At 55.5% G+C, this 22,788-nt stretch overlaps 1 protein-coding gene across 1 annotated transcript; it reads right to left on the bottom strand.

Annotated features, from left to right (window-relative positions):
• Window positions 1-4,791: 4,791 nt before the first annotated feature.
• SLC22A11 (solute carrier family 22 member 11) lies at window positions 4,792-22,477 on the bottom strand. Its single transcript, XM_015461318.3, is given in 11 exon segments — window positions 4,792-6,555; window positions 7,711-7,914; window positions 8,810-8,918; window positions 10,044-10,258; window positions 13,144-13,256; window positions 15,410-15,533; window positions 17,471-17,573; window positions 17,576-17,638; window positions 17,755-17,909; window positions 20,484-20,587; window positions 22,028-22,477. Coding segments are annotated over 11 exon segments (1,647 nt in total). The 5' UTR covers window positions 22,421-22,477; the 3' UTR covers window positions 4,792-6,491.
• Between the last annotated feature and the right edge of the window lie 311 nt (window positions 22,478-22,788).

Here is a 22,788-nt window from a genome sequence, read left to right as displayed (position 1 = left end):
AGCGCTCTTAGTGTTCAAGGAAGAACACCTGTAACACAGATATCAGGGGGGCAGGGCCTCTGGGCTGTATCCCCGTCCATGTGATTTGAGCAAAGCGTAGGAGTGTTTTTACGGGGAGGGTAAGGGGGGGTGGCGTCCGGCCTCCTGGTTACTTCCCATCCTGCTGGAGTCTCAGCTACAGGCTTGAGATTTCGTGTGGTTCTGTCCTGGCTGGATCTGCACCTGGAAACTGAACGTCATCCCCTAGCCTTTATTTACACAAACACACACACGTGCACGCGCACACACACACACACACACACACACACACATCATTTGCCTAAGTCCTAGAGGCTTAAGGAGACAAGGCAGTCGTGAGAACATCCTGCCTGGATGTAACAGTCTTGCTCGCTGGATGCCTCTGGCCTCTGGTTCACCAGGCAGCCTCCACCCTACCCTCCCTCCTCGACTTTCTCCTGTCCCAGGATCATTCCAGGCTCTCCTTTGCTGCAAAGACTGATAGTGTGTTCAGGTCTCATTTTGGCCCAGGTGACCTCGCCAAAGGAGTTTCCTAAGCCAAGACAGTGGTGCCCCTGAGAAGTCAGTTCTCAGTGGTGAGGACTGTGAGTGCCCCATCTAACTGTGCTCTGCTAGCACCTCCTCGGGGACCCAGGCAGACACGAAGCCTCACCAGGCCCCCTGCCAGGCACCGAGCCTGAAGGCTCGAACGTGGCTCCTGTGCGTGCTCTGCTCCCACCCTCTGTGCCAGGCCCAGGACCCCAGCGCAGCATCACCAGGCCTTGGGTTGAGATGGACACTGTCTCAGCTTGCCTGAGATCAGGGGGGTGCATTGGGGCCGTGGGGGCGGTGCCCCTCCTCTGACCCTCTCTTGGCTTCATTCTTGCTGCAGACCTGATCTCCTCCACACAGGGACTGCCATCGCCCCAAGATGTCAGTTCTTGCTGCTCCTGCCCAGAGAGTCTGCTTTTCGTTATCCATTTTCCTTAGAAATGTCAGGCAGGGAGGGCGGGTAGCAAGAGCAGGTAGCAAGGTCTGACATCTGTGCATGGAGGAGGGGGTGGGAAAAGGAGTGTTCGTGGCTGGGTGGAAGGCCCCCCTCTAACCTGCAGGGGTGCTCAAGCCTATCACCACAGACCCAGGAAGGGTCGAGCTTTTGGCGGGTGGAGATAAATGGAATGGAAATACCACTGGACGGGGGGCTCTCTCTTAGGCCCCTTTACTCTCATCTCTCTCATTCATTCATTCGTTTGCTCCTTCTGTCATTCACGCACTCCAGCCTGCCGAGTGCTTATCAACAGGCCTGCCCACCACCAATTTCGTGGAAACAGATCAAAGGGTGATGAAGGAAATCAAGAGGGCGTGGGGGCAATAAGGAGGAGTGGGAGGGACCCCCCAGCCGGTGGTCAGCATGGCCTGGCCTAGGAGGGATGAGCCTTGTGTCCAGGCTGTGACGGAGCTGAGCGTCAAGGCTGGTGAGGCTGGCAGGAGAGTGGATTGGCCCCTCCAGACACCTTTAGCCCGAATGCTGTGTTTTAAACAATGGAGCTGGCATTGAACATTTTGGAGATTTTACATAAAAATGCTGGCCTCTGACTGATTGACACCCCTGGGCTCACAAGCTCCAGTGGTTGGGCCTGGTGGCTACTGCCTCCACCCCCTTGGGGTCTCCTCAGGTTTGTGAGTTTGCCCTCCCCTTGGGGAAGAGACATCACCTGTCTCAGTAAAATGTCACCAGGGGGTCATTCAGACCCAAAGTCTCCTGGGCAATTCCTCTTTCAAATTCCACCCTAACCTTTCAGCAAATCCAAAGGATTCTTCTCACAAATCAACCCCCTGCCAACTTCTCCCTGTGGGGTACTGGGTACCCCTGGCACCCAGCCAAGCCAGTCATCTCCTGCCTGACATAAAACATCGAAGCCCTGAATGGGTCTCCCTGCCCCAGTCCCCCGCCTGTCATCCATTCCACGCTCCCAGCCAGAGCATCTTTCCAAATCAGGTCAGATCCCATCAGCCCTCCACTCAAACCTTGCATGGCCCCTTCCTACCCAGAGTAACTAGAAAGTTCTCAGTCTTTCACCATTAAGTATGATGTATTAGTCTTTCAGTCGTGTCCGACTCTTTGCAATCCCACGGACTGTAGCCTTCCAGCCTCCTCCATTGAATTCTCCAGGCAAGAATACTGGAATGGGTTGTCATGCCCTTCTCCAGGGGATCTTCCCGACCCAGGGATGGAAGCTGGGTGGGTCTCGGGCATTGCAGGCAAGCCATCTGCTACAGTCTATGGGGTTGCAAAGAGTCGGACACACCTGAGTGACTTTCACTTTTGTCTCAATAGATAATAGAATATCCATTAGACAAAACTTAACATTCATTCCTGATAAACAACATTCAGCAAACTAGGAATACAAGGGAACTTCCTCAACCTGCTAAAACCTAGAGGGAGCATCATACTTAGGGCTTCCCTGACGGCTCAACCCAGGGATCAAACCCAGGTCTCCCGAGTTGCAGGCGGATTCTTTACCAGTTGAGCTACTGGGGAAGCCCTCTATTGAGATGATCATATGGTTTTTCTTCTATAGCTTGTTAATCTTGACTTTGAACATATATTGTTGGATTCAATTTTCAAAATATTTATTATGAATTTTTGTGTCTATGTTTATAAGAGATACTGACTTATGTTTTATATGCTCATCATGTCTTTTTCTGACTTTGATATCAGGGCAATGCTAGACTCACATGAATTGGGAAGTTTTATAATTTTCAGTTTGATGGAAGCTTTTGTATAGAATTGATATTATTTCCTGTTTAAATGTTTGGCAAAGTTAACCAGCAGAGCCATCTAGGCCTGGAATTTTCTCTGGGAGAAGGTTTCCATTTCCTTAATAGTTACAGGGCTAATGATGCTATCTATTTTTTCTTGAGTGAGTTCTAGTGGTTTGTATTCTTCGAGATACCTGTTAATTTTATCTGTGGTCAAATTTATTGGCCAAATATTCCTCATAATAGTCTTTTATCATTTTAATATCTGTAGGATTTACAGTGCTATTTCCTCTTTCATTCTTGATATTTTGTGTGTCTTTTCTCAGTGTGTGTCTTTTCTCTCTCTCTTTTCTTTTCTGATCAGTATGGCTAGAAATTTATAAGTTTTATTGATATCAAAAAAACAGCTTCAGGTTTCAATGATTTTCTTGATCATTTTCTATTTCTCTGATTTCTGCTATTATTCCCTCTCTTTCAGCTACTTTAGTTTTAATTCATTCTTCTTCTAGTTTCTTAAGCTGAGGTATTTGATTTGAGACTTTCTTCCTTTCTAATGTAAGTACTTGATGATATAACTTCCAACAAAGGTCCGTCTAGTCAAGGCTATGGTTTTTTCTGTGGTCATGAATGGATGTGAGAGTTGGACTGTGAAGAAGGCTGAGCGCTGAAGAATTGATGCTTTTGAACTGTGGTGTTGGAGAAGACTCTTGAGAGTCCCTTGGACTGAAAGGAGATCCAACCAGTCCATTCTGATGGAGATCAGCCCTGGGATTTCTTTGGAGGGAATGATGCTGAAGCTGAAACTCCAGTACTTTGGCCACCTCATGCGAAGAGTTGACTCATTGGAAAAGACTCTGATGCTGGGAGGGATTGGGGGCAGGAGGAGAAGGGGACGACAGAGGATGAGATGGCTGGATGGCATCACTGACTCAATGGACGTGAGTCTGAGTGAACTCTGGGAGTTGGTGATGGACAGGGAGGCCTGGCGTGCTGCGATTCATGGGGTCAAAAAGAGTCGGACACGACTGAGCAACTGAACTGAACTGAATCACTGCTTTACCTTCATCTCACAAATTCTGATACATCATGGAGAAGGCAATGGCACCCCACTCCAGTACTCTTGCCTGGAAAATCCCATGGGCGGAGGAGCCTGGTAGGCTGCAGTCCATGGGGTCGCTAAGAGTCAGACACGACTGAGTGACTTCACTTTCACTTTTCACTTTCATGCCTTGGAGAAGGAAATGGCAACCCACTCCAGTGTTCTTGCCTGGAGAATCCCAGGGACGGGGCAGCCTGGTGGGCTGCCATCTATGGGGTCGCACAGAGTCGGACACAACTGAAGTGACTTAGCAGCAGCAGCATACCCAATCTTTGGGTATTCATGAGTTCTTGACATGTGTACTCAAGGAAATGGGCACAGAAAGCTTATTGCAATAAAATATTTTTAGTTGTAAAAGCCTGGAACCAATGTCCATTGGAAGAATGAGTAAATAAATTGTGGTTTGTAGAATTTGGCTGTTAAAATGAATTAATATAAGGTATGTGTATTAACTTTACATCTCAAAAAAAAAAAAGACTTAAAAATGGCCAACTGATATGTATTGTGTAAGATTTAGTAGTTTGAGAACATGAAAACAAAGTTTGATGTATATACATATTAAAAACCTGTATGAGAATGATAAACCCCCAAATCTGGCTTGTTTACCTCTAGAGAGGTAAAAGGAAAATGGATTGAATATCTGTTAACTTGTTACCTCATTAAAAAGCATCAAACTTGAAAAAAAAAATTCTGATACATCATTAAAAATTTTTTTTCATCCAGCTCAAAATATTTTATAATTCCCTCTGTGATTTCCTCCCTGACCCATGGGTTATTTAGAAGTGGGCTTTTCAGTTTGAATGAGTTTTCTAGATGTCTCTGTCACTGATTTCTAGTTTAATTCCATGATGATCCAAGAACACACTTTGTGTGATTTGACTCCTTTAAAATGTATTACATGCGAAGTAACGCTGGGAATCCACAGGGGCCTGTTGGCGGGGGAAGTATGATCTTTATTACGAGCCACCAGAGGGATTTAAGCAGACAGGGAATTTGATCTGCCTCAGGTCTGATGTGCATCAGCTGTGAAAGAGGAGAAATGGGGTGCCTGGGATGGGGAACCTGGGGCCTGAAGTTTCTCTGAGTTGCCCCAGAAGAGTGGGGAGTCCCCTAAAGGGTCTGGATCTCCAGGGAGGGGTGGGACTTTATGACAGTGCTGTAGATATCAGAGCATGGAGAGGTGCAGCTGAGGACCAGGAGCCTGGTGTTCTGAAAAGAGCCCTGGCCTGGAGTCAAGCCGGGGTTCAGCTATGTGTCTCTGGGCATGTCACTCTGCCTCTCTGGGCTTTCGTTTCCTCACCTCTAAAAGAGGTGGTCAGCCTCAATGATCCCACTGTTTTAACAGCTTGAGCTGTTGCTTGCATAGGGAGGGTCTGCGTAAATGAGGACACGGTGACTCCTCAAGACGGACGCACAGAAGGCTGGCCCTGCAGCATGAGGCCTACAATTAAGGCCTGATGTTCTGTGCTGCCTTGATATCTGGTGGAACCTGGAGGGAATCGGGGGCTTAACTCAGGTCCCACTCTGCTTCTGCAGGTGAGGTCCCCAGCCAGCAACACTTACAGGGGTTGGGGAGAGGCCAGCACAGCTCCTGTCACCCCTCAGCAATGGGGATCGGTTCCTTGCCAATTTGGGGAATGACTCAAACAAGGCAGTCCCACGCTCCTGTGGAACCAGGCATTGCCCTCACCCCACCCTGCCTCCAGCCTTTGGTAAGTCTCTCTGCCCCTGTGCAACCCTTGTGACCCTGCATGGTTGTCGACCTCCCAGGGCTGTGAGTACGTGTGAATAATAAACTGCGTCCCTCCATCTGTGCAGTGTTTGGTTGGCCCTTCCCTGTAACGACGGGACCAAAGGGCAGGAGGCCTCCCTCACCAGCGGGGTTAACAGAAAGTGACTGAACAGCCACTTGCTCAGAGTGAAGCCAGCCTCTCTTAGGGTAAGTGGCTGGGTTTGGGCAGCCTGGGCTGGGTTTCAGCTCCATGTGCCTGCTCTGCTGGTGCCCAAGGCAGGGCACACCTGAACACCTATACCTGCCTCCTCTGCTGGTGCCCAGGGCAGGGCACACCGGAATGCCTGTTCCTGACAGCTCCGGTAGCAGCTTCTATCTGTTGGACTCTGGTCTGTGCTAAGATCCACTAACTTTTGGGGGAGGCAGTTTCCTTGAGCCCTGTTTAACTGATGTGGCCGTGTGAGTAGCAAGGGGAAGGCTGGAATCCAGGTTGGTCTGGATTCCCTACGATCTACTTTGGAAGCTGGGAGGTGAGAACCCGCAGCACCAGATTCTGAGAAGTGAGGAGAAGGGGATGGCTGAGTGAAGGTGTGAAGACAAGACCCTGGCGGGGAAGGGAGAGGACCCATCGTGTTAACGAAGAGGACCTGGGACATCCAGGCCGGGCGTGTCCATCTGCCGGGGGCTCCTGCAGGGCTGAGGTGGGTGGGAAGTCTGGCAGGGCTGGGAGAGCAGAAGAAAGGGGTGATTCTGCTTTCAGCCTCAGCAGACAGCCATGCTGCTCGCTCAGCCATGCCAAACCCTCGAGGCTGCCCAAATCACTTCTGCTTTCTGATCACAGACGAGGCGATTCCCTCCGGAGGGGATCTTTGGCCCGTGGGACTCCTGCAGGCTGAATTTCTAGAACCAGGTGCTTTCTATAATGACCACCTCTTGCTGGCCTCCCCTGGCTGCTGCTGACCTCCTAGAATAACAAAAAAGGAGAGGGGGTGGTGTGTGGTGATGGCTCCAGGTCTGCGGTTTGGAGGGCAGAAATGGGGGTCAAGTCTTATGGGAATGTAAGCTCTACAAGATTAGGGTTTTATTTACAGCTGTTGCCGAAAGCATGGGACAGTGCCTGAAATGCAGTAGATACGGAACAAAAATGAATTAAGTGAAAGAATAAATTAGGTCTTGGCTTCTCTGCCTCTTGGCTGGGTGTCCTTAGGCAAATTGCATAACCTCTTTGTGTCCCCATTTTCTTGATAGTGAAATTGGACAGAACAGCACCTCATAGGCTTGTTGCATGGATCAAATCAGGTGCTGTATTAAAACAATAAGGGCCCACTAAGCCCCTGCTGTTATTATTACTACTATCATGATCTTGGCTCCTGTTCAGTGAGGGAGGCTCCCCACGAACCCTATCACCCCAGACACAGCAGCCACACTTACTGAGCATGAGCTGCAGGCTTTCATATAATTATCCACTTAAACCCAAATACAACTCTCTGAGTACACTGTTTTGGTGTTTTTTTTTTAAACACCCATTGTACCAGGACGAAGTGGAAACCTAGAGCTGATTCTGGCTATAAAAGGAAATTGAGGAACGTCCCTTCATTCCTATTCTCGGCACCTGATAGTCTATCTGGACCTGGGCTTCTTTGCAGGAAGCCTTAAGGAGGAGAGTTGAGGCTCTTCTGTGTCAGTTTGATAAGAGAGGGATGGCGCTTGCCCACGTGGCCAGGGATTCCATCTTGGGCAGTCTGGCTGGAGAGCTGGGCTCTGGACCACTACGTTTTCCTGCCTAAGGTACAATCACCTTCAACCTGTGAGGCCTCGAATAAATCACTTCCTCTCTCTGAGCCTCTTGTAAACAGGGAGAGCAGTAGTATCTTTCTGGCAGGGTTGTTGTCAAGATTAAACGGTTTCAGAAACACACTGCCTTCAGTGTGACATGGGGGAACTGACAAGCTCGAGCTGCGGGAGTCGTCGCTGTGACCACCCAGCCTGGTTCCTGCCCCTCTCTGCACAGGATGCCTCCCAACCCTTGAACTCTCCTGTCCCCGGGCTGGGGCGGACCGGCCACCCGTCCGAGCCCCGCCCAGCTGCATGACTCCCGGGGTGGCCGATGGTCACTCACTGTCTCTCCAGGTCCTGGATGGTGTCAGGGAGTAGAAGTCCACGGGTCTCCGGGAGGAAGAGGACGATGAGGCCAGCAGCGATGGGGATGACACCACAGGAGAGCGGGGGCAGCAGGGGCAGGACCTGGCGGGTCATCCTGATCAGCGGGCCCATCACAGACCCTAGCCGAGCTGCTGAGTACAGGAAGCCTTCTGCGATTATCCTGTGAGCGGAGGGGAGGGCCGGGACCCTTGTCACAGCTGCTGTTATGGTGGGGGCCGGGGTGGAGCTTTCCTAGAGGAGGGCACTTTGGCTGGGCCAGGGAATGCCAGGGGAGGGAAAGCTGGGCTGAAGGAGTCACCTTCCTTGAGGTCTCTGCTAACATCACCTCCTCCATGGAGCCCACCTGGATTTTCCCATCAAGAGGGGGTTTCTGCTTTCTGGGACCATCTGGAGTCCTTCACAGGAACTCTCCAGGCCCAGGCCATTCTTCGTGGTCTTGGGTACTTTGGAGGCTTGTCTCAGGGGTCCTGCTAGGCCGCTGAGCTCCCAGTTCAGGCTTCCCATAAAGTATCAACAATACCAATAAATGTGGTTTCTATAGGCTTTTCATAAAGTATCAATGATATATAAAAAAAGAGTGAACGAGTGAGCGAGCGAGCACCATGAGTAAAGCTGGGCCAGGCCTGTGGGGGCTGAGGTCCACCCCTGCTCTTCAACTGAGTAAGTCCTTGGCCACCCTAAACCTCAGTTTACCCAACTGTACAGTGTGGGGCTTGTCTAACTCTTGACAAGGGACAGTGGGAGGCAACCCTCCGGGCTCTTATAAGATTTCACCTGAGCAGCGGGCTCTGCGGCTCAAAGTGGTTCCCAGTCCGGAGGCCTCCAGGAGCCCTCCTTGGGGCTGCCTCCGAGCCTGGACTCAGCGGAGGGGCTGTGTGTGGAGGCCCTGGCTGAGCTGGGGCCTTTGCGGGGAGGACTCCGGGGCGTCTGCTCGGTTCCACGTCGGCGCCTGGTCCTCTAGCCCTCCACTGTATGTTCCTGGGTGCCAAGCCCCTGCCCGCCCTCCCCACGGGCCCTTGTGGGGGTGTGCCTTCCACAGCTGCAGCCCAGCCTACCGCAGTGAAGTTGGGAAGAGTTCAGGCTTGTAAATCATGATGCAGGTTAAGCTGAGGCCAAAACACCCCTTTCCCAGCACAGCGAAGACCACACGCAGGGTCTGCAGGTCTAAGGCAGAGCAAGGGGTGAGTTGGGGTCTGTCGGGAGGGTCCCCGGGAGCCTGGAGCAGAGGGGCTGGGTTCTTCCACAGGGCTCCCTTGAGCTGAGAGCAGGTAGGTCCCAGGCGGTGTGCCCCAGGGCCAGGCTGCCCTGGGCTGGGGCAGGGGGGGTGGTGTGGCCAGGGGATGTGGCTTGAGATGTCACAGTGGGGGGTGGGCGGGGGGGGTGCAGGTCCAGAACCCAGCCAGCTCTGGGGTGGGTGAGCCTGAGTGGGTGGCACTCGAGGGGAAGCTGCGACAGGGCTCCTGCAGCCCTGAGGGTGCCTCTTCCCTTGAAAGAGATGGTCAGGCCGGGCCCAGGCCCACAGCAGCGCCCCCGGGCCACCCAGCGACCCAGAAGCTTGCCCACAGTGCCTCAGCCTGCCCGTGGGGACCCTGTTTCTGCGAGGAGCCTCAGCGGGAAGCCGAGGTGAGGTCGCACTCCCTGGGGGGGGCTGGGCCCAGCTCCCCTTCCCGTAAGTCGTCCTTGTAGGAAGAGTCTTAGAAACTGTCAAGAGCGCTTAGAACTGTCTCAGAAGCTTTCCTTGGGGCGCGGGTCTCACTCAGAGCTTGAGCTCACAGTTGGGCCTCCATCCTCACACTAACCACCCCCCGCCCCAGCTTGGCAGCCAATGGGGGACACCTGTCCCTGCCCCTCCCCGTCACCCACCTTAAACAGTAAATCGAGACCCAAAGAGGGTTTCTGGGGCCTCAAAGCGTCTGTGGGGAAGGAGAGAGCTGGGCACCCTCCCCACCTCCCCAGTGCTCTGTGAAGCACACCTGGCTTCTTGAACACGAGGAAACACCGCTCAATGCTTCTCCTCCTCACCTGGGGCCCCGCTCGGCCTCCCATACCCGTCCCCGCTCCGCAGACTCGGTCTCCTGCTTCAAGTCCTGTCCAGGCCTGGCTCCGTCCCTCACCGCTGTGGGATCTCGGGCACCGGGCTTCACCTCTCTGAACCTCAGCATCACAGGGAAATGGGTGGGGGGTGGGTGGAGCTGTGGCAGTCAGGGTCTTGGGCGGAGCGGGGTCGGTGGGGAGGAGGCCGGCAGCCCCTCGGTCCCTCAGCCCCCAGCTCCGCTGCCCTGATCGCACCTTGCGGGACCAGCGTGTTGGCCAAGACGGCGAGGCCGGCCCCAGCCAGGGAGCCAGCCAGGGTCGTGCGGCGGCCGAAGAACCTGAGCAGGAAGGTGGTGATGGCCCAGGCCAGGAGGTCCACGGCTCCAAAGAGGACCTGAGGGAGGAAGATGTTGCTCCCCAGGTTCTGCAGGTCGAGGACTATCCCGTAGTATGAGACGGTGAGGAAGAAGCTGTAGGGGGCATCCAGAGTCAGGCCCCTGCCCCAAGGAGGAGCGGGCACCCCTGGGGGGCATCCAGAGTCAGTTCCGTGCCCCAGGGAGGAGTGGGCACCCCTGGGGGGCGTCCAGAGTCAGGCCCCTGCCCTGGGGAGGAGCAGGTGCCCTGGGGAGGAGCGGGCACCCCTGGGGGGCATCCAGAGTCAGGCCCCTGCCCCGTGGAGGAGGGCTCACCCTGGGAGCATCTGCCCACATGGGGTCTGTGCCAGAAGAAACGTCAGCCCAGCCCCTGGGCAGCCTGCAGGATCATCTCCCCGGGGTCAGGCTGTCCCAGGAAAGGGTGGGGAGGACAGTAGCCCATCCAGTCCAAGTGTGGGCCTTGGTGTCAGCCACGGCGGGCTGCGCGTCGCCTCTCAACCTCCTGTCCACCAACCAACCAGCAGGAAGACGTGACCCTCTCTGGGCAGACAGGGCAGTGAGTCAAGCTGACCTGCCTCTCTGTCAGGTTCTAGTGGATTTCCCTGGTGGCTCAGATGGTAAAGAATCTGCCTGTGATGCAGGAGACCTGGGTTTGATCCCTGGGTTGGGAAGAACCCCTGGAGAAGGGAATGGCAACCCACTCCAGTGTTCTGGCCTGGCGAATCCCATGGACAGAGGAGTCTGGTGGGCTACCCTGGTGGGGTCGCAAAGAGTCGGACACGACCGAGCGACTAACACACATACACTGCCCTCTGGCTCTGCTTCCTATATCCGGTCGTGGCCAGAAACCTGCTCTACTGGCCAGGAACCTGGGCAAGTCTCTGTCTGCCCCTCACTGGCTGCCAGTTTCTTTGTCTCGAAACATGGGGTTAACAACAGAAAGGGGTCTCAGTGGAAGATGCTGGGCTGTCCACTTCAGGATAGAAAGTCTTATTTTTGCAGCTCTTGGGAGTGCTATGCCCCAGCTGGGCAGAGCATCCCATGGCTGGTCTACGCTGGCCAGAGGGATGACTCGGAAGGGCTGCCCCAGCTCCCAGGTCCCCAGGCTGGGGCCTGGCTGTGACAGCACCTGTCCCCTGTCCTGGCTGCTTCCTGCCCTCCCTGCCCCCACTCCCCTCCACAGGAGGCGACCCCTGGAGCTCTCTCCATGAACTTCATGCTCCCAGACCTCCATCTCAGAGTCTGCCACCCAGAGGGTGTCCCCTGCCCCTACTCAGGAGGGTGGCTTCTGAGTAGCTGAATGTCGTTATTGTTTAGCTGCTAAGTTGTGTCCACCTCTCCGCCAGGATCCTCTGTCCATGGGATTCTCCAGGCAAGAATCCTGCAATGGGTTGCCTTCTCCAGAGGATCTTCCCAGCCCAGGAATGGAACCCATATCTCCTAGATTGGCAGGTGGATTCTTTACCGCTGAGCCACCTCAGTAGCTGAATTTCTGCCCCTTGGAGATTGACTCTGGCTCCACAAGTGGCCATGCAGGTAAATAATTCTTGACCACTTTTCCAATCCACCCCACCCCGCTCTTCACCTGGACAGTCCCCAGCCCTCCCCTTCAGCAGCGCCTGATTGCTGCCCCCAAGAGGCTTCATTCAGGTGCCAGCTGCAGAGAAAAGCTGCAATTCCTGCAGAAACAGGTGCTTCCTGAAGCTTGTGAACAAGACTGGGAGAAAAGCTGGGCTGACTTGCGGGCACAAGCACCTAGAGTCTTAGCCAGTAATAACTGGGTTAACAGTCAAAGCCAAGAAAACCCAGGAGGGTGGCCGCCTCACAGTCTGTGATTTGAATGACAAAGGGTGCAGAGCAGCCCCTGGGAGAACTGAGGAAGCCTTGATGGCTTTTGAAAGAACAGCCCTGGACACTCACTGGCCCCCGGGCACTCCTTCTAATTTATCATCAGAAAAAGAAAAGCAAAAAATACAGAGAGAGGCATTTGATGCATTCTTTGCTCTAAGATGCAGCACATATTTGCCATTATAACCCACATGTGCTAAAATATAGCATAAAATTAATGTTTTCCTAATTTTGAGTTTTATTTCCAGATCGAGTCCCAATCAAACCTGACCCTCGCTTTTTGATCCGCTCTTCAGGAAGTTGCTTAAACTGACTTTGTCTTAAGGAGTCTTTGCCTGGTCCCAGGTGGAAAAGACCCTGATGCTGGGAAAGATTGAGGGCAGGAGGAGAAGGAGGCGACAGAGGATGAGCTGGTTGGATGGCATCATTGACTTAACGGATGTGGGTTTGAGCAAACTGTGAGAGATGGTGAAGGACAGGGAGGCCTGGCGAGCTGCAGTCCATGGGGTCACAAAGAGTCGGACTCGGCTGAGCAACTGAACAGCACTAACAACAAAGGCCGCCCTGGGGGACAGGGCCTCCTTGGGCGGGGAGTCCACGCTCACTGCGGGGCCGGAGGGTCTAGCGGGGAGCTCAGCCAGGGTTCAGATGCCCACTCTGTCATCTCGGGCACGTGTCTTTCCTCCCCTGGCCCCTCTTTCCCATCTCTAAAGTGGGATATAAATGAACTCATCTCATGGGATGGCTCAGAGGGGGCCGTGTGTGGCGAGAACGTGGTCGCTTCCACACCCCAGGAGTCCAGCTGTCAGGGTGAGTCTGGTGCTGACTTTCCAGCTCCTGCTGGTCCCTTGGCTCTGGGGACATCATGGCTCTGCCCTTGCCCTGGGCTTCAGTCTGACCCGGCCCCCGGCCCAGGACCATATCCCAGCCCTGCTCTCTGGCTGACTTTCTGCACAAGCCAGCCTCCTGACCACATCTGTGCGTACTCCGTCTCCCCCACCTATCAGGCTCCTGACCCCTGGGGGAGCTGCCTGTCCAAGCCAGGGATGTACCCCATGAGGCTGTAGGGGCTGTTTCCCCCTGAATACTGCCCCCCAAGCCCTGTACCGGGAAGGGTACACAGGACGGCATACTTCACCACCAACAGGTTGCAGGTTCTCCAGCGGAGCACAGGCAGGCGGAACAGGTCCAGCACTGACTGGCGGGACTTCGCAGAGGCCACCTCCTGCATGCTGGACATCAGTACCTCTGGGGGCAACGGGGCAGTGAACGCTGGGACCATGGCCCTGCCCCACTCCCATGCCAGACATGGTGTCCAGGTGGGCAGAGGGTTGGGGAGAGCCTGGCCTTGGGCCCTGGAGATGGAGAGCCCTGGGGGTGGGTGGGGCTGAGGGCAGAAAGGCTGCTCTTTGGCCCAGCCTGAGCTCTCTTCTGCAGACCCAGTTCCCCTCTAGGAGCCAAGGCATGGTCTTGTGTCCCGTCTCTGGCTGCTAAGCTGCCTGCTGCAGGGAGCCCTTGGCAGTTACCCCGAGAGGCCCTGCCATCCGTCTTCATTCCTCTTGGCTGGCTTCAGGGCACAGCTGCCCAGTCACACTGGCTCCGTACTGCATCCCAAGTGCCCATCCAGTCTACACCTGCGCCCGGGCCCTGCCTGCCCCTGCTCAGCTCAGTCCTGGCCAGCTCTAGCTCACCTCCTCCTGGAAGCCTTTTCCGATCCTTCTGCCCTCAGGGAACTCTGAGTCCTCTTGTCTCTGTCCGCACATCCTCTCACACCTACTTCCTTGAAATAGCTACCTTCAGACAAGCACATCCCATTTCTCCAAATACATTGAAGAGCCTTATGAGGTAAGTGGGCAATATATGTGGGTTAAGGCGGTGACTAATAGATGTGGTGATGTGGGTGCGTGGTTGTTGGTGGTGGTGGTTGTTTTGTTGCTAATGGTGGCTGTGCTGTTGATGGTGGCTGTGGTGGAGCTGGGGCTAGTGATGACGGTGACGCTGACTGTCTTGGTGGTGTGGGTATTGATGGTGGTGTTGATGGTACTGGTGGTGCGGATGATCATAAAGATGAAGTTGATGGTGATGGCATTGCTGGTAGAGGCGATGGTGGTGGGAATAGTGATCATGGGTGTGTGGAGAGTGTAGTGGTGTTGATATTAGTGGTGTTATTATTGTTGGTGGTGGTGGTAGTGACAGTGGTATTTGTGTAGAAACGATGGTAGTGGTGGTGACTGTGGGTGTGGCGGAGGTGGGAACGGTGGTGATAATGGAGATGTGATGCAGGTGTGGTAGTAATGGCAGCGGTGCTGACAGTGGCGGTGCTGACTGTGGTTATGAGGGTGGTGCTGACAGTGGGGATGGGGATGGTGATATGGACGATGGTGGCGACGGACGTGGTAATCATGGTGATGGTGGTGATGGTCGTGGTGGTGGGGGGGATGGTGATGGTGGTGGGGATGGTGGTGGTGGTGGTGATGGTGGGGATGGAGGTGGTAATCATGGTGATGATGGTGATGGTCGTGGTGGTGGTGGGGATGATGATGGTGGTGGGGATAGTGGTGGTGATGGTGATGGTGGTGGTGGTGTGGTGGGGATGGTGATGGTGGTGGGGATGGTGGTGGTGGTGTGGTGGGGATGGTGATGGTGGTGGGGATGGTGGTGGTGGTGTGGTGGGGATAGTGGTGGTGGTGGTGATGGTGGTGGTGGTGTGGTGGGGATGGTGATGGTGGTGGGGATGGTGATGGTGGTGGTGATGGCAGTGGTGGTGGGGATGGGGATGGTGGTGGGGATGGTGGTGGGGATGGTGATGGTGATGGTGGTGTGGTGGTGGGGATGGTGGTGGGGATGGTGATGGTGATGGTGGTGTGGTGGTGGGGATGGTGATGATGGTGGTGGGGATAGTGGTGGGGATGGTGATGGTGGTGGGGATGGTGATGGTGGTGGTGGTGGGGATGGTGATGGTGGTGTGGTGGGGATGGTGGTTGGGATAGTGGTGGTGGTGGTGATGGTGGTGGTGGTGTGGTGGGGATGGTGATGGTGGTGGGGATGGTGGTGGGGATGGTGATGGTGATGGTGGTGTGGTGGTGGGGATGGTGATGATGGTGGTGGGGATGGTGGTGGGGATGGTGATGATGCTGGGGATGGTGATGGTGGGGACAGTGATGGTAGGTTTGATGGTGATAATTACGGGGATAATGGTAATGATGATGCCAGAGATGGCTGAGATCATGAAGGTGATGATAGTGATGTTGATGATGGTGTTTTAATGTATGAGTCTGTTGATGGGGGTGGTGCTGGAGTGGATACAGGTGATGTTAGTGATAGTTTAGATAAAACACCAGTACAGGTCCTTTCCTGGGTCATATCTCACACTCTGGGTCACAAACAACAGCATCTCACCTCTGTGGTCAGTGTCTTCCGGGCTTCCTTGTGGCCATTTATCTTGGCCACCTTTTTGAGTTCCTGAAGCGCTTGATCTGGTTTGCCTACGATAACATGCCATTGGGCGGATTCTGGCAGCCGCCTGTTAAAGAAGCAGGTGCTTGACTGGGTCTTTGCTTTCTTTGCTCAGACTGGTGACCAGGTGCCCAGGTCAGGTGGGGAGGGGGTGGTGGGCAGCAGACCCTCTGGCTACAACAGGAGTGGGGAGAAGGCCGCTGCTTCTCCCTCTGCCCTTCTAATGCTGAGTTGGGAAGTCCCTGATGGTTGCAGAATAAGGATGAGTCCCAACGCCTGGCCACCCTCTCCACCAGCCCCCACTCCCTGCCACCCCATCTGGCTTCCCTGCTGCCAGGAGCCTGCCCGCCCAAGCCCCACATTCAGCGAGTGCCCAGGTTGACTGGATATGGGGTGATTCTGGGGCCATTTTTATGACAGAAAGCTTGCATCATGCTGAATTAAAACACACACACACACACACACATTTAAACATCCCCAGCCAGAACCGAGAAGGCAATGGCAACCCACCAGTACTCTTGCCTGGAAAATCCCACGGGCAGAGGAGCCTGGTAGGCTGCAGTCCATGGGGTCGCTAAGAGTTGGACACAACTGAGCGACTTCACTTTCATGTTTCACTTTTCACTTTCATGCATTGGAGAAGGAAATGGCAACCCTCTCCAGTGTTCTTGCCCGGAGAATCCCAGGGACGGGGGAGGCTGGTGGGCTGCCGTCTATAGGGTCGCACAGAGTCAGACACGACTGAAGTGACTTAGCAGCAGCCAGAATCAAGTGGTTTTATAAAAGTAGTCAGCTTCTTTCCAGCCTCAGGGGCAGATGGACAGGGAGAAGTATCTCCCTGGTAAAAGGGTCCAGAGTTTTCCCAGCCCACAGGAACTCAGCTGGGTTCAGGGGGAAGCTAAGAAGAATTTCTGGAGGCAGTATGTCACGGTTAGAAGAGCTAGCCCACCTGGGATACAAATCCTGCCTCTGGCACAAAACAGTGGTGTGGCTTTGGGCAAGCCACTGAACCTCCGTGGGCCTCAGTCCCTCATCTGAAAGTAGCAGTAATAACATCTCCCTTCCTCATTAGAAGAAGTGTTGATGGACCTCCATCGTGGTCCAGTGGTTAAGACTCTGCTTTTCCACTGTAAGGGGTGCGGGTTCAATCCTCGGTCAGGGAACTAATATCCTCCCTCCAAAATAAAAACAAACAAATAAAATGGTTTAAATGACACATTAAAAAAAGCAGTGTTGATGCACATCTGGTGTTACAAAGAGCGCCTGGGATGCACCCAGTCAGTGTGACCAGGGTGGCTTAATCAGTGTAACTATGGAATGGTCTTCCTCCTTTCTTCCTGGTCCTGTTGATACAATAAATCTCCACATTGTCAGCGACTTCTGGTCTATTGTATTTTCCGATGGATCCCCAGTGCCTAAAGCCAAGTCTAGCACAGAGCAGGAGCACAATAAACACTTGAGAATGAATGAATGCGTCCTTATCCTTCTCTACCTGCCCACAGCAGACCAGCTTGGCTCTGGCCCATTGGCACAAGAGAACTTACGAGGACAAGAATTTGTGATTATTTCCCTGTATCTCTTCCTCCAGTCCCCACCCAAGCAGGTATTTTCAGACCTCAGAGATTTTCGAAGCGTCAGAAATAGAAATGATAATATCTTTCCATATCCGATGCCTGACTTGGATGCCCGCAAGCTGGGCAAATGGTGTGAAGCAGTGAGGCTGGTGGGTGTGGGGGAGCTGGTGCCAATGTGAGTGAAGGATGGAGCCCTCAGCCTTGGGCCAGTGGGCTGGGCTGGAGGGAGCCTCAGAGCCCTGGCTGCAATGCCCACCCCGGAACTCTGAGCCCCCAAGATGTCTGTCCCCAGTGGGGTCTGCTCGCATCACTCTTCCAGGGTCTCGGCATCTTGGGAGCCATGGCCAGCCAGAGAGGTAGGGGTGAGGGACCCCCTCTTGGATTCCCCTCCTGTTTCTCCCCAAGGGAAAAGGCCCCACACTGTACTGACCAGGATATCAGGAAGATGACAAAGAAAGGCACCGACACGGCCAGCTGGAGGGTTCGCCAGTCCCGCAGGGTGAAGGCCAGGCCACCCACGGCCATCTGGCCAATGCGTAGGTGGACCCCAGGATCGCCATGGTGACGGCCCTTGTGCTGGTCGTGGTCCACTCCACCACTGAAGGACGGCACAGACACGCAGGTGAGGGCCCTGTGCGCTGGGCCCTCAGGCCCCCTCTTCCCCATGCACCCCATCCCCACACCGTGGCTGGGGCCGGCGATCGAGAGGCTCACTGAGCATCGCGGAGGTCAGGAGGATGCTGGACAACCCCAGAGCGCTCAGAAACCGGAGGCCACAGTAGACGGGGAACCTGGGGGCAGCGATGGTGCTGATGCTGGTCACGGCCACCAGCACGCAGCACCTGCTCAGAACTGGCTTCCGCCCAAACCTGTTTTGGGGAGACAAGCATGGTGGGCACCTGGAGAGGGGCCTGGGGACTTGAGCACAGAGGCAAGGGCTTGCCACCGGAAGGCCGAAGGGGCTCCTGCTGGAGCCTCCCCCAGGCACAGGCAGGCAGCACCTCCTCAGATCTCCAGGGACCATGTTCAGAGTGCGCTTGTTATAAAAATGGCAGACGTCTTGCTCTCGTGGGGCGGTGTAGCCTCGTGGTCCAGAATAGACTGGCATTGGGTGCCTGGGTCTGAGCCCAGCTCTGCCCTTCCCCGGTGACCTTGGGCACCTGGCTCAGTGTCTGTGGGCCACAGTTTCTCTGTCTGTAAAACGCAGGCATTCATGATGAGATGCCAAACAAGGGGGCAGCATCGCAAGCGGCTTGGGGCCCGTGGCCTTGGGCGAGCCTGGTGACCCACCGGAGCCCACACGCTCGTGGTGCCACTGCCGCCCCGAGGTCAGTTCAGCCTGAACCACGCAGGCATTGAGCTGAAGTCTGTGTCAGGCAGGGGCCTTTCCTGGTGGCTCAGCAGTAAAGAATCCGCCTGCCAAGGCAGGAGACGTAGGTTCGATCCCTGGGTTGGGAAGATCCCTTGGAGGAGGAAATGGCAACCCACTCCAGGATTCTTGCCTGGAGAATCCCATGGACAGAGGAGCCTGCTGGGCTACGGTCCATGGGGTCACAAAGAGCCGGACATGACTGAAGTGACTGAGCATGCACGCACGTGTCGGTCAGACTGGAGAGACGTGGACCAACCTCAGTCTCGCCTGTCTGGGCAGTGCCCAGAAGCAGGAACACGTGCCCCAGATCTCGGGGTGAGACCAGGAGGCTGAAGCCTGGCACTGACCCCAGGCTCACCAGGCGGCCACAGACGGATTACGATGTGGCTCCCGGTGTGGGCGGCCCCTGGGGAAGGAGCGGTGGCTTCCGGGTGCCCGGTCCTCTGAGAGTGCAAACTGGAGCACCTCCTTCTCCGGTGTTCAGGCTCCCTGCCATGCTCAGGATACTGTAATATAAGGCCCATGAAGAGCCGCCACTGGCCCAGGCTCTGCATGTGACTAACTTATTTCATCATTGCAGCCCCACGGGCAGGTGGCAGGGTGCCCACTGACAGGAGGAAACCAGGGCACAGAGAAATAACACACCCACCTTCTAAGAAGCTGGGGCTCAGGATGCCCCAGAGCCCGAGCTGCCAGGCATAGCGGGGACACCATTCGTGCCTTCAGCATATTATGGGCTATATGCTGTGTGCTGGGCACCAAGGATGCGACCCTAAGGCCCCTGCCTCCTTAGAGCTATGGTCTCGTGGGGACACACACAATCAATGAGCTAACGAGAGCCGGGCACCGGCAGAGACAGCCAGAAGCTGTGAGTAGACAGCGGCCAGGGCCGTGGGACCTATGGGCCTGAAGCTGGGAAGGCCTCTGCAAGGAGGAGACTGGAGCAGAGTGACCTGCACGCTGGACACAAAGGGGCTATGGGCAGAAACCTCTAGGTGAGGTGAGGCTGCCCGCTGCGGTGGGTCCTGTGGGCTGGGCGGGAGCAGGGCTGCTCCAGGAGGGGCTGGCGAGGCCACCAGGGAGAAGCCAAGTGCTGAGCAGGGGTGGCGGGGTGGGTGGGGACTGTCCTCGGCGTGGGGGCCTTTGGAGAAGGAGCCCGGTGAGTGTGGAGGCTGAGGGAGAGAGCACGGGGCTGGCTCCTAGGGGGGCTGTCCTCCAGGATGGAGTCTGGTGCGCAGGGCTTGGGCTGGGTCGAGGTGGGGATTCAGAGGTTCAGCGGGGGGCCGTGGTAACTGTGAGGTCCATCCAAGTGGAGACTCCAGGTTGGCAGTTGGGTTTACAAGCGGAGGCGGTGCAACGTGGGCGTTTTCAGCACTGGACAGAGGCGCCCGGGGCAGGACCTGAGCACAGACCGAGGAAGGTTCCCAGAGAGGGTCCTGGGCGCTCCACCTCAGGAGGGGCGTGGAGGAGAGGGGAGGGGGCGCTCAGGGAGGGGCGAGAGCGGGGGTTCTCTTTCACTACACTTCACGTCGTTGTCGTTTAGTCGCTCAGTCATGTCCAACTCTTTTGCGACCCCATGGACTGTAGTCTGCCAGGCTCTTCTGTCCATGGGATCTTCCAGGCAAGAATACTGCAGTGGGTTGCCATTTCCTCATCCAAGGGATCTTCCCGACCCAGGGATCAAACCTGTGTCCCCTGCCTTGGCAGGTGGATTCTTTACCGCTGAGCCACCAGGGAAGCCCTGGTTAAAAGAAAGAGGAGTCTGTCTCTCTCCAGAAAGCCATCAGCTCCCCGAGGGTAGGGACTGTGCAGTGTTTGGCGCACAGTAGGTGCTCAGTAAAGTTGGGTGCAAAAGCTGAAGAGGGGAGTGAGTGTTCAGGGTAATTTCTCAGCTCAGCCCAGCATCAAGGTTCAGATGGCGGTTCTCAGCCCCCTGGGAACTTGGGACTCAGACTCCAGATGGGGGTGACTCTCTCCTAAGAAGCATGAACATCCACTGCACGCTTACCTCTGTCCTCGCAATGCTCATTCTGTTTTGAAGGAGCTGGAGGACAGGAGAGGAGATACTCACCGGTGGGAGAGGAAGCCACAGACGATGCATCCCACCATGGCCCCAGCCATGTAGATGGACTGGCCTAGGGGCTTCAGGCCTTGGTGGTCACACACCAAGTCCCACTGGAAGAAGAGGAAGGTGTGTCAGCCTGGCTCAGGGGGTGTGGAATAGTGGGGTCAGGGTGGCAGAGGAAGGTCCAGAACCCCCAGAGGGGATCTGGCCTCCCCCAGTGGGGTCCCTAGAATCTTAAATTCAGACAACCATGGTGGAAGGGGTACGTGGGCAGCGGGCCTCAACCCCCTGCCTCCCACTAATGATCAGCAGGGCAGGACATGTGGGACAGGGTTCTGGGTCTAACGGTGGGACAGGCCTCTCCTAGTGGACAGTGGTGTGCGGTGGCTAAACCACAAGGCTCAAATTCCGAGTCAGCTGGTGACTGACCAGCTGGTGACCCCAGCTGTGTTCCTGCACGTGGCTGAGCCCGTCTCCTCCGGGAACGGGGCTGTACGGCTGCCTCTCTTACAGGACGGTGAAGATGAGCACGTGTCACTGTGAATTTTTCCTGCCATCTGCTGGGGGCCAGGCAGCCGTTGCCTGAACATCGCCTGCCCCCCCACCCAAAGTCAGCCCTTCCCTTCACCAAGGCCTGCCTGCCTCGCCCACGGCTCTGCCCCTGTTCCCACCTCTGTTGTCTGAACCACTGCAGGAAGAGCGCTCCCCCTCCACCCCTAAACACACACACACGTGGCAGGGCATTCTCCACCCTGCAAAGTCACCCCTGAAAATGCAAATCAGATCACAGCGCTTCCTTGTTCCAAAGCCTCTGGTGACTTTTCTTTGCACTTAAGGACAAGCCAGCCTCCTTCCACATGCGCCCATCCATCTCCCGACCCCTTACCCTCTGTGCCGGGTACTGCTCTCTCAACACCCAGACACGCTCCCACCTCTGTCCTGACCCGGCTCTGCCCCAACCTGCACGTGATTGATTCCTTTGCTTATAATCCAGGTGTCGTCTCTCCTTTCCCTGCTTGCGGGAGCTGTTTCTCCCTTGCGCTCATTGATGACGCAGGGGCCTTGAGCCTCAAGGCAGGACAGAAAGTGAGGGAGACGTTCCGGCACCTGGATCCCTGGGTTGAATTGGAGTGTACTTTAGCTGTGTGTCCTGGGGCAAGTTACTTAACCTCTGTGGGCTTCTGTTTTGTCTCTCATTAAATGGGGTCACTCATAAGACCCACCTCAAGAGACTGCTGTGAAATAGTGACAACAGGGAAAGCATCAGAGCAGCGGCTGCCACTTAAGGGCACAGGTGTGGGCTCTCTACTGTTATTCCTGGCTTAAAGGCTGACTGATTCTGAACTCTCCTGCAGAGTGTTCGCTCCCTGAAGTCTCCTGTAACCCTAGCCCCAGATGGGAATCCTGGCCATCCCAAGCCATCAGTAATTAAGTGTCGAGGGAGCACACATCATTTAACAGCGCTGATGGAGGCGTTCTAATCCTCTCAGTCGTTGGGAGGCTGGGAAGGGGGAAGAAATGGTGGGCTTGGTGGTGGGGGGGACCCTCACCTCAGTCACAATGGTGGAGGTGAAGGTGCTGTGGTCGTAGATCCAGCCGTCCACGCACGGCTCCCTGTCTGCCTCGCTCCAGTTGGTGGCCGTGGCGTTGGGGTCCAGGAGCTGCCACTGTGGGTGGCGGAAGCAGAGACACTGGTGGGGCCCACGGTTGGGGCCCGGCGGAATGGAGACAAGCAGGAGGGCCTCGGGGCTGAGGTTGGCAGGGGCCCCGGAGCCATTTTCCAGCAGGTGAGCCCAGCAGTGATGGCCTGGGACAGCGGCTGAAAAGTTCTCCACGACTAACTGGAAAGGCACCCAGACCGAGAAGAGGAAGAAGGTGAGGATCTGGAGGGCCTGGAAGAGCCCCACGCCCCCCGCCTGCTCCAAGAGCTCAGTGAACGCCATGGACAGAGCTGCAGCCCCCAGGGTGGGTCTCCTGGGAATCAGGGAGCTAGTGAGCACCTGGCCTGCTGCCCAGAACCACGGGCAGGCACAGGATGGCCAGACCTTCTACCTCCGCTCGCCGCTCGGCCCCACGGGGGTGGGCCAGCCAGTCCAGTCTGTCCTAAGATGCCCGAGAGACTTTGAAGAAACCCCTCCTCCTCCCCCTATTCCCAAGAATGACTGCTCGGATGCCCCTCTGGTCTGGAGTGGGGACAAAACTCACTGGGGCATCTGGGGCATCCAACACCGGGAGTGAAAGGTCAAGAAAATTAACAAAAAATGAGTCTGTGCTGCGATGTTACTGAATTACAGCTGCGGGAGAAACATCA

This window comes from Bos taurus, chromosome 29 (assembly GCF_002263795.3).
Source record: "Bos taurus isolate L1 Dominette 01449 registration number 42190680 breed Hereford chromosome 29, ARS-UCD2.0, whole genome shotgun sequence".
Classification (NCBI taxonomy): Eukaryota; Metazoa; Chordata; class Mammalia; order Artiodactyla; family Bovidae; genus Bos; species Bos taurus.
This window is presented reverse-complemented; position numbering and strand designations above follow the sequence as displayed.